The sequence below is a fragment of the Lynx rufus genome, unplaced genomic scaffold (genome assembly GCF_022079265.1).
Source record: "Lynx rufus isolate CCGP_SWC_20201006 ecotype Redwood Valley unplaced genomic scaffold, mLynRuf1.p SCAF_24, whole genome shotgun sequence".
NCBI lineage: Eukaryota > Metazoa > Chordata > Mammalia > Carnivora > Felidae > Lynx > Lynx rufus.
This window is the reverse complement of record NW_025814839.1, coordinates 11,687,164-11,698,344: the sequence shown is the minus strand read 5'-3', so window position 1 is coordinate 11,698,344 and position 11,181 is coordinate 11,687,164. Positions and strand designations below refer to the sequence as shown.

The window sequence follows — 11,181 nt, the reverse complement described above, 5'->3', positions numbered from 1 at the left end:
ACTGAGCCTGAGAACTACAATCCCCACAATGCCCTGCGCGTCTCCGCCCTCAGTGCGGTGGTGGAGAAGGGTTGCTAGTGGAACGCTCCCCACAATCCTTCGCGGTGGCCCAAGATGGCCGCGCCCAGTGGCCCCCTGAGCGCTTTGGAGAGCAGCAGCAGCAGCAGCGATGAGGAGGAGCTGGCACGGTGCCGCGAGGCAGCGATGCCGGCCTGGGGCTTGGAGCAGCGCCCGAGGGGACCGGAGAAGCCAAGAGCCGGTAGGAGGCTATGTGCAGGGAGTCTGGCCGAAAGGCGTGGGATCTTCCCCTGGGGTCTGAGAGGATGGGTGGTGAGGAGGGGGTGACTGGCACGCGACTTCTTTCCCTGAGAAAGCTCCGGGGACTGCGCGGGACTCAGATTCAGAGAGCGGGCAGGTGCAACAGGGAGGGTACTTCCATTACCCCGGTCGGGGAAACTGAGGCACCTGAATGCCTCTTGACTCTGCTTCCTTCGGTCCTTCCTCACTGCCGCACGCTGGCAGCCCGCCACCTCTCCGAGATGGCTGGGACAGCCCCCCTTCCCGGATGCTGGCATCCAGCCTTTCCCCGCCTCCAGCACCTTCTCAGACCCTGGGGCTGTCAGCGAGCTGGGTCCTCCACGTGTCTGACGGTGACAATCTAGTGCGACAGTAGTTTGGGCAGTACCTGTTACTTGGTCCTAACAAAATCACAGATTTCCATATCCCGTTACCGTCTGCATGTATATCAAAGTATCATTTTAGTCACGGTAAAATGTTGGGAAAAAATAATTGACACTCATCCCTGCTTTAAAAGTACAGTCGTTTTGGGGGGCGCTCGGTGGCTCGGTCCGTTGAGTATGGGACTTCCACTCAGGTCATGATCTCGAGTTCCTGAGTTCGAGCCCCGCATCGGGCTTGCTGCTGTCAGCGCAGAGCCCGCTTCGGATCCTCTGTCCCCCTCTCTCTCTGTCCCTCCCCTGCTTGTGCCCTCTCTCCCTCTCTCTCTCTCAAAAATCAATTAATTAATCCATTTAAAAAATTACAGCCATTTTTTGGGCCCACTAGTAGATCGTAATGCATTCATAAAGATTTAATGCATTAATAAAGAAGCACATATATTATTAATGTGCCAAATTTGGGTTTGTTTGTTTTTAACTATTTTTTTTTAATTTTTTTTAACGTTTTTTATTTATTTTTGAGACAGAGAGAGACAGAGCATGAATGGGGGAGGGGCAGAGAGAGAGGGAGACACAGAATCGGAAACAGGCTCCAGGCTCTGGGCCATCAGCCCAGAGCCCGACGCGGGGCTCGAACTCACGGACCGCGAGATCGTGACCTGAGCTGAAGTCGGACGCTTAACCGACTGAGCCACCCAGGCGCCCCTGTTTTTAACTATTAATGATAACTGAATTTCTGTATCATTGGCTTTCTTTGTAATGTGTTGTGTTTTATGCATTTAAAACATTATTCTGAAAAAGGATCCAAGCTTTCCCACATTGCCGGAGCAGACCATAGCAAAGCAAGGTTAGGAACCCCTGCTTTTATTTAAAAGGACTTACAAGTCGGGGCGCCTGGGTGGCTCAGTCGGTTAAGCGTCCTACTTAGGCTCAGGTCATGATCTCAAGGTTTGTGGGTTCGAGCCCCACATCAGGCTCTGTGCTGATAGCCTGGACTGCTTTGGATTCTGTGTCTTCCTCTCTCTCTCTGCCCCTTCCCTGTTCATGCTCTGTCTCTCAAAAATAAATAAATGAAGGGGCGCCTGGGTGGCGCAGTCGGTTAAGCATCCGACTTCAGTCAGGTCACGATCTCGCGGTCCGTGAGTTCGAGCCCCGCGTCAGGCTCTGGGCTGATGGCTCAGAGCCTGGAGCCTGTTTCCGATTCTGTGTCTCCCTCTCTCTCTGCCCCTCCCCCGTTCATGCTCTGTCTCTCTCTGTCCCAAAAATAAAAAAATAAAATAAATAAAATAAATAAATAAATAAATAAATGTTAAAAAATAATAATAAACAAAAAGAAAATAAATAAAAGGACTTACAAGTCTTTTGGTAATTCATTCCCCCCTGCCTCTCTCTTCTTGCTGTCCTGCCACATTGTATGTCCCATAGGTAGACGCCAAACAGTATTATATCCTCCCATCTCTGGACACCAAAACTCGGGAGTTTTCTCATTCAAGCTCTATCTACAGGTCTGCCTCTCCATCTCCATCGCTCACTAGCAATGAGCATTGGGGCAAGGTACCCGTCAAGTAGGGATAATGGTGGGTACCCCTGCCCCCAAGGTTGAGAAGTAACCCAGATGATACATCTGCAATGCTTGGCACATACTAAAAAAATTTTTTAAGGTTTATTTACTTCTGAGAGACAGAAACAGAGCACGAGCAGGAGAGGGGCAGAGAGAGAGAGGGAGACACAGAATCCGAAGCAGGCTCCAGGCTCCGAGCTGTCAGCGCAGAGCCCGACGCGGGGCTCGAACTCAAGAACCGCGAGATCATGACCTGAGCCGCACCTGGCCTGAGTTACTCGACAAACGTGGCAAGGGAGAGGTTACGTGTCGGGAGCTTAATGAAGGCTGGGATCTGGCCTGTCCCTTCACCGTGGTATCCCCTCCCCCGGGGCCTGGCAGAGGTCATGATCAGCGTTCAGGAAAATAGTTCTTGAATGAATGACCTGGCCAGAAAGGCACTTCTCTGATGAGGCGGGGGGGGGGGGGGGGGGGGGGGGGGGGGGGGGGGGGGGGGCGAGACTCCAACTAGATTTCCGGGCTAGTTGCTTCCGCCTTGGCAGGATGGATTTCTCTGTGGCAGCGGAGGGAGGAGCACTTGATAGGAAGTGCCAGCTCTGAAGCTGGTCCTAGACAAGGAAAATCATTTCTGAAAGCCACAGTTTTCTCATCCGTAAAACGCCTGGGTCTTAGGGTTGTGGTGAGTCTCCTACGTGAACAGCTTTGGCCAACATGTGAAGCAATGCGCGTGTGAGGAGTGGGTGGCATCCAAGATACCACTTTTACAGCCTACCCTTTTGTGCATTCATGAAGCTTCTGCCGATCAAAGTAGATGTGACTGCTGATGACAAGTCTTGTTACCTATTAAGCACCTACTGTGTGCCAGGCAAGATCCTGAACATGTGACACGCATTCTTGGGCCGTATGATAATAAAAATTGCTGCCACGGGTGAAGCTGTTACTGTGTGCCCTGCTCTAAACACTTTGCATTTGGTGTCTAGTTTAATTTTTCCAACAATACCATTCCAGCAACTATTAGCCCCATTATACAGATGCGAGAGCTGATGCTCAGAAAGGTCCTCCAGCTTGTAAGTAGGAGACCCAGGCATCCCATCTAGGTCTTTATGCCTCCAAGCCAATGCTATTAACTGCCCTCTGCCCCTCCCTGCCACGGACAGTTGCCCATTGTGGGCAAAACTCTGACCCTTTGGTCCATAACCATGTGGAAATGTAGGTCACTATATATATATATATATATATATATTTTTTTTTTTTTTTTTTTTTTTTTTTTTGAGAGAGAGAGCATGAGAATGCAAGCATGGAGGTGGGGCAGAGAGAGAATCCTAAGCAGGCTCCATGCCCAGCACAGAGCCCCACTTGAGGCTCAATTCCAGCAACCCTGGGATCATGCCGTGAGCCGAAATCAAGAGTCAGACTCTTAGCTGACTGAGCCACCGAGGCGCCCCTGTAGGTTACTATATTATTACTGTAACCCCTGATACAGCTCTTTAATCCAGTAATGAAGCACTGGTCACCCACACCTCAAACCACTTACATTTTAAGGCAACGTACACTGTGATTACTTTATGCAGTGTTTCTTTCACACCAAGGCACCATGACAAGAGCTGGAGCCGTACAGAAAGCAAGACGCAGACCACGTGCTCCAGCAGCTTTCAAATCCAGGGGGAGACAGACGTGCAAACAGAGTGTCCAAACCCATGTAAAATTTCGCTGTATCCTCACAGGGACTCTGGGAAGTTGGAGGTCTTATCCCCACTTTCTAGATGCCAAAACAAAGGCTCGGGGAGGTAAAGGGACTTGTCCGGAGTCACGGTGGAAGAACCAGAACTTAACTGAAACCCGTCTTCTGAGGCCCGGGGTCTAATGCTGTTTCTGTTCCATGACATTGTATCACAGCCCTCGCTCCGTAGTCATGACAGAGGAAATCCTTCTCCTCCTTGTGATGGCATGCTCAGAAGGAAGGACTCTGGGTCTATCCCGGCCATCTGCATTCTCCGACTCCAGGGGCATCGGGCACTTTGCATTCCGTGTTATGCTCCACAGCACTTTTGACATGGATCACAATGTGAACTGTGTGCCCCGCAGTTGTTTTAACACCACATGGCCCTGTTGTGGGCCCAGAGTTGCCAAGTGGTCATTTTGACCAGTTGGCTCCTTAAACTCACAAGAACGTTTTGTCCCATTACTCAAGTCAAGAACCTGAGAACCATCTTTCATACATCTCTCACACCATGCATCGAATCTGTCAGCAAAATCCTGTTGATTCCTTCAGAATACATCCAGAGTCCTGCCCCTTCTCATGACCTCCGTGATTGCCATGGTCCCCCTCCTTCTGCCCTTGCCCTACCAGGGTCTATGTCCACACTGCAGCCAGAGACGTGCTGTAAAATCCCAAGTCCATTCGTGTCCCTCTTCTGTGCAGACTCCAGTGGCTCCTCACCTCCCTCAGGGCCCAGGTCGTCACACTGGCCCACCAGTCCCTTCATGATCTGGCCCCCCATAAGGTCCCCATTTCTGCTGCTCCCCTAACTCACTGGGCCGCAGCCACCCCGGCTTCCTTGCTGGTTCTCAGATGCACCAGGCAGGCTTCTGCCTCGGGGCCTCTGTAGGTGCTCTTCCCTCTTCCTGGAAGACTCTTCCCCAGATGTCCACTTGACTCACTCCCTTGCCTCTCTGAAATCCATTCACCTGTCACCTATACGTGAAGTCCTCCCTACCTGCCTTTATAAAATGATCCCCCGCCTAGCCCTCACCACTTCTCTCTCCTGCTGTGTCTATTTCCCCTCTGTATTTATCATGATCTAATTTTATAATTTAATTGTGTGTTTTAGTCCTCCGTATCCACCAACCAGCATGTAAGCTCCGTGAGGACTGGCATCTATGTCTAAATTGTTCAGCACCTAGAACACCACCTGGGTAATGTTAGAGCTTCAGTATTCAGTTGAGTGAATGATCACCAGGCCGGCCATTTCCAGTCTCAGCTTGAAAAAATGTGATCTACATAATGGATTCTCTGTCCCCCACAGCACTTAGCACAGAGCCAGGCACATAGTAGGTGTTCAATAAATACTGGAATCAAATACACTTTCTTGTTCAGTATGGTAGTTAAGAGGGGACTCTGGAGCCACATGACTTGGGTCTGGCCCCAACCCTCTCGGTTTTTAGCTGTGTGACTCTGGCCAAGTTATCTTATCTCCTCGTCTCAGTTTCCTCTTCTGCAAAATGGGAATAATAACTCCCTTAACAGGGTTGTTGGGAACATTCAATGAGTTATACGTGTAAATCACTTAAAATCACCTCTGACGCACAACAGATACCGTTCCTGTCATTTCCTCTATAAATGCCTCAATTTTCGTTATTTCCACAGATGCCGCAAATAATCAGTTGCCAGCCAGCCAGCCAAGCCTCAGGTACTGTGCGCTTTGGGTCCAAGTTTAATCTACTCTCTAAACAAATATTTATCCCCTACGGTGTGCCAGATGCAAGGATAGACCCTGGCCTATCGGTGTGAATGAGACACATGTCGTCCCTGCCCTCGTGGGTGGGGGGTGGGGAGCAGTCTCTGAGCTGGCGGGAAGTGAGGTCCTTTCGTGTGCATTGCAGGCGGAAAGCGGACGAACATGAACAAGATGGCAATGAGCTTCAGACCACCCCTGAATTCCGAGCCCACGTAGCCAAGAAACTGGGAGCCCTGCTGGACAGGTAACCAAAAATGTTCCTTCTCTTCCCCTGCTTCCATTAATACGAACAGTAGCGGCCCACGTCGGTGAGGAGCTTGGGGTGTGCAAGCAGGCGCTGCGGGGAGCACATGCTGTGTCACCTCCGGCATGCACAATCTGCCACGTAGGTCCTGCCGTTGTCCTCGTCTGCAGGTGAGGAAACAGGCTCTCTGGGAGAAGGAGCATTTGCTCGAAGCCATAGGGGGGAGGGAGCAGAGCTGATATTTTTTTACCTTTATTTATTTATTTTGAGAGAGAGCACAAGTTGGGGAGGGGCAGAGAGAAGGGGAGAGAGAGAATCCCAGGCAGGCTCCACTCTGTCAGCACAGAGCCCTACGCAGGGCTCGAACTCACAAACCATGAGATCATGACCTGAGCCGAGATCAAGTGTCAGACACTTAACCAGCTGAGCCACCCAGGTGCCCCCCGGAGATTTAGATTCCTAATCGTGTAGTCAAGGCTCTGAGAATCTGCGGTAAAGGGACATGCGTGACTTTGCTTGGCCCAGCAGTTTCCAAACTCATCTGGCCACAGTGGCTTTGCTTCATGGAAGGCCGATCGGTGTAGCAAGGAACACATTTCAAGAGACACTGGCCTAGATCCATCCCTGATTGACTGAGCCCTACCAGATTTTGAAAGGGAAATGAGGATGTTCAGGCCTTAGTCCCAAAACATGAAAAAGACAAAACATGTCCTATCACAGTGTAAACCAGCTGCTCTGAGATAGAGTGGTGGGCCAGACCTTAGCAGCCTGAACCACCGCGGTCTCAGTACCAGTGCCCCAGCTCGAGAATGTGGTAAACATGTAGGAGGGTCTGCTGGCATTTCAACACATGGGTGCAGTTTTTCTTCATGACTCTTCGGCTTCAGGGTGAACAAGGCCCACCCAGCACTGCGATGATCCACATCAGACTTTTCCGCGGGTGGAAATCCAGCCAGATGCATGTCAACCGCAGTCAGCACATTCCCTGCGGCGTTTTTGTGTTTCTCTGCAAGGAGACTTAAATGGTGCTCTAGTTGGTCTCTTGTGTTAGATCAGGGCTTCTTGGCCTTGGCACCACTAACCTTTTAGACTGGTTCTTCCCGTTTCACTATAGAACGGGGAGCAGCATCCCTGGCCTCTACCTACCAGATCCTAATAGCATTCCCCACCCCCCCCCCCCCGCCACCACCACCAGTTGTGACAACCAAAAATGTGTCCAGACATTGCTTAATATGCCCTGCAGACCCATATTAAACCACTATGTTAGAGGGGCGCCTGGGTGGCTCAGTCGGTTGAGTGTCCGACTTCGGCTCAGGTCATGATCTCATGGTTCATGGGTTCAAGCCCCGTGTCGGGCTCTGTGCTGACAGCTAGGAGCCTGGAGCCTGCTTCAGATTCTGTGTCTCCCTCTCTCTCTGCCCCTCTCCTGTTCGTGCTTTGTCTCTCTCTCAAAAATAAATAAACATGAAAAAAATTAAAAAATAAATCTGTCTTAAAAAAAAAAAAAAAGACAAAACAAAACAAAACAAAAAAACACTGTGTCCGAGCTGACAGCTGACATTGAACCAGTTCTCTAGATCGGTCAGTCCTATTTCCCTTTTCATGCTTGCTGCCAGGATGCTCAAAGCAAAACATGTGCCTGCTCTCCAGCACTTTCTGTCCCTCCTGGCCTATTTTCTTTGCTCTATTCAAAATTGCATTCATTCTGTGGTACTGTGTATATCTTTAAAACTTCTTCAGTACTTCCTGGAACAAAGTGGGGTTCAAACAAATGAGGCACTGCAGTTTCAGCTGTTGGGGGCTGATCAGCATGTTATGGCTGTAGGCGTTAACCGTTCTTATCAGGCCGGCGTGCTTGCTGCCATTGCATTTAACATCACATACCCCCGTCCCCTCCACTTAAAAAAATTTTTTTGTTGCCCAAAATCTCATCCTTAACCATTTCCTCCTTCCGTAGCTCAATTACCATCTCAGAAGTAGTGAAGGAGCCGAAAAAGACTGAAATACAGAAAGTCCCCCCGGAGGATGATGGTGAGTGGTTTTACTATTAAGGCCAGCTCTTGTCTCCCACCTCATGTGTATCTGGAGCTGGGAAATACATTTTGGTACGTTCTGGGATCTCTGAGGTGGGTATGATGACGATACCCCTATTTGCAGGGCAGGGTGTCATGGGAGCTGAGGCTCTGAGAAACGAAGTCACTTGCCTGAAGCACCTTTGTCAGTCTAACCCCAAGCAGGGGCATCTTAACCACGGCACTTCACAGCCTCTCCCTGCTGAGTGTCTGTCCCGCGCCCAACCCACCTGCCACTTTGGAAGCTGCCTTAGGCAGAAGGCTCAACCTCTGGCTTCCAGAAGCCTCTTAGGGCTTGCTGCTCTGAATGCGCAGCTCGCGTCCCCTCTGGCACCTCGGGCCCTGGCTCCAGGAGGCACCCGGTGCCTCTCAACATACATCTGTTGGATCTCCTCGAGGGCAGAGGCGGGGCAGCCTTGGCACCTGGGAGGAGGGGCTGGCCCCTGGCAGTGCTGACTCGATCGACCCCTTTGGATTTTAGGCTTCCGCCTTTTCTTCACATCCATCCCCGGAGACTCCGACAAGAAAGCTGCTCCCCAGCCCAGCCGAAAGCACTTCCCTTCCGGCTCCAGGTGAGGGATCACACCCCCTCCTCACGTTCCCTCCTTTTTGCCCGTCGTCTGTGTTTGCCAGCCCCCCAGAATAGCCATGCAGAATCTGGTCAGACCTAGGCCAAGAAGGAGCCGTGTCAGGGAGCTCGAGAAGTAGTACCCTCAGTGGGAGAGGGAAGAAGGTTCTGTTGGGAGTTCGCTTTGGATCTTTACTGCTTTTTGAGCATCATCTTGCGCCAGACACCTCACTCCTGGGGCATCCCTGTGAGACCCACGCACCCATTTCATAGATGGAGACACTGAGGGTCAGAGAGGTTAAGTCACTTAATGAGATCACACAGCTGGGAAGCGGAGAAGCCAATGTTGGAACCCAGGCCGGCCTCATTCCCAAGCTGGAGCTTTCTAGCACCGCCCCCCCCCCCCCGACCCCGCCGTGACCTCTTCCTGCTGGCTCTGGGGCCCTGTCCCCACTCTGTGCCCTCCCCTTGTAGCAGCGAGGACAGCGACGAGGAGTGGCAGCGGTGCCGGGAGGCGGCCGTGTCAGCCTCCGACATCCTCCAGGAATCTGCCATCCACGGCCCTGTCAAAGTGGAGAAAGAGGCAAAGAAGAAGAAAAAGAAGTTGAAAAAGAAAGCCAAGAAGGAGGCCGGTGACGACTCGGTCGCCCCGGCTGCCACCACCACCACAAGCGGGGCCACCGTAGGGAAGCAGGAAAAGCATTCACCCAGGCTCAATGGAGACCAGGCATCACTTGGGACCAAAAAGAAGAGAAGGAGGAAAAAAGCAAAGGCCAGCGAGGCTTCCCCATCCCCACCGATAAAGAGGGCAGTGGCTGTGCCTGCCAACTGATCGGAGCCCCACAGGCATGGGGCCCAACTAGCCCCAGGACGAGGCATTTCCAAGCCCCGCCTCCCTCTTCAAGTTCAAGGACTTGGCTGGACAGAGGTCCAGACTCTGCCCATGATTGGGGCTCGCCCAAGGGTTGGGACAAAGACAGGGTTGTAGGGTGAGAAGCCTAATCAAGGCCTGCCCATCTGTGCTCCCGTTGGGAACTGGGGCAGACCTGTGATGCCAGAACATTCCATGGCCTCAGGAAAAAGGAGCCTTCCAGTTACTCAAGACCGAAGGCCACATGGTAAAGCTTCCATCTTCCCAGCACTGTCTGAGGAGAGTAAGTGACAGGAGCGTTTTTCCTTCCCCTCCACCTTCCCAACCTGGTGTGGGAGACCACCTTAACGAGGGAAGGGGCCCCTGAGATGACAAGGCCAAGAAAGAGTTTTGTACTTCTCCCTCCAGGTTGCACAGACTTGATAAAAAGAAGGAGAGAGATTTTTTCCCCCCCTAGGCTGCCAGAATTTTCTTTCTCCACATTTGTGAATGTGCCACACATGATCGTGTCTCTGAGCCAACCAGATTGTTGAAAATAAATGACCCCAGACATAACAAAGTGATCTGGGTGCTCCTTCCCTGTCCGTGCCGAATCTTGATGAGACATGCTAAATAAACCTCACGTAGGTGGGGTCCTGTCTACACCCCAAGCTGTGTTCCTGCACCCCAGCCTCAAGACTTCGAGAAGCACCACAGCACTTGTGGACCGGTTTTCAGACACCTGCAGCATTTTGCAGGGGAAGAGCAGAAGCTCAAGGTTAAAGTGGAATTCTGGCTTTGTGGCCTTGACTCTGAGGTTTGGCAGAGCGAGAAAGACAGAGGCGGGACGTGAGAGTGTGACCCACCACCACCTCCCTCTGCCTGCCCAGCCCCGTCTGGGCAACGTGTGGACAAGCAAGAACTTTCCAGTATGCATTTCCACTACTCCGTTCCTCATTTCCTTTACTACAAGTTAAATAAATGTACAGGTTGGCTCTTGGCTGGCTGCAAGCCTCGGGGGTGCTGGTTCTGCCCCGGCCCTTTCCTCCGTCCAGGGTGGGAGCAGCCCTCAAGGCCAAGTTACCTGCAGCAGCCCCTTCCTGGAGAGGAGGTCATAGAACCCCGGGCTGACAGTGTTCCTCCTGGTGGCACTCAGGACCTCAGGCTCCTGGGTGTGGCTGTGACCACCTGGCCTCCACATCCCTCAGCCTGCCGAGCTCCCAAGCTTCCAGGCATCAGCCCCGTCCCCACGGGGAGCTCCTCCCCACCGGTCTCGTCTCTCCCCTCACCCTCTGGGCACCGCAGCTCTGTCATCTGCTCAGGCCTTGCTGCCTTCTGACCCCAGCAGCTTGTCCCCCAGACCAGGGAGGGGCTGCAGGGCCCCACGGGCCATAGGAGCTGTTATCAGAATCTCAACAGCGGCACCAGGCACAGAGTCACAAGGCTCCCGTGGGGCAAGACGGACTTCCTAGTCCCGAGGGGGGCTTTCCCATTGAGGTGAGATGCCGGGCTGGCGTGAGAAGGTGTGGTGCCCGGGGTGGGGGGGATGAATGGCCGAGAGAACCAGCCATCTTGGAGGCCAGGGGAGGGGTGGCTGAGGACGAGAGAAGCTGGAGAGCCCTGCATGCCTCGGCTGCTAGCCTGAGCCCTCCTGGGGCGTGGGCATCTGAGCCCCAGCCCGGGCACTGGGGAGCCACTCGGAGAATGCTTATGTGAGTGGGGAGCAGGGGTCAATAGCTGGAACTGGGGCA

At 52.5% G+C, this 11,181-nt stretch overlaps 1 protein-coding gene across 3 annotated transcripts in view; it reads left to right on the top strand.

Moving 5' to 3' along the window:
- The first annotated feature begins 82 nt into the window (after nt 1–82).
- The window catches only part of CUNH12orf43 (chromosome unknown C12orf43 homolog), a 29,605-nt gene continuing 18,506 nt past the window's right edge, over nt 83–11,181 (top strand). The window contains exons 1-6 of one of the 3 annotated variants that reach the window (XM_047088446.1): nt 100–259; nt 5,606–5,648; nt 5,842–5,940; nt 7,898–7,971; nt 8,494–8,584; nt 9,058–10,375. In XM_047088446.1, the coding sequence (XP_046944402.1) occupies nt 115–259; nt 5,606–5,648; nt 5,842–5,940; nt 7,898–7,971; nt 8,494–8,584; nt 9,058–9,412 (807 nt within the window). In that variant the 5' untranslated portion in view covers nt 100–114 and the 3' untranslated portion in view covers nt 9,413–10,375. Of the gene's footprint in view, nt 260–5,605; nt 5,649–5,841; nt 5,941–7,897; nt 7,972–8,493; nt 8,585–9,054; nt 10,376–11,181 lie in introns of those variants that run through there. The other 2 variants (XM_047088445.1, XM_047088447.1) reach the window with 2 other exon arrangements.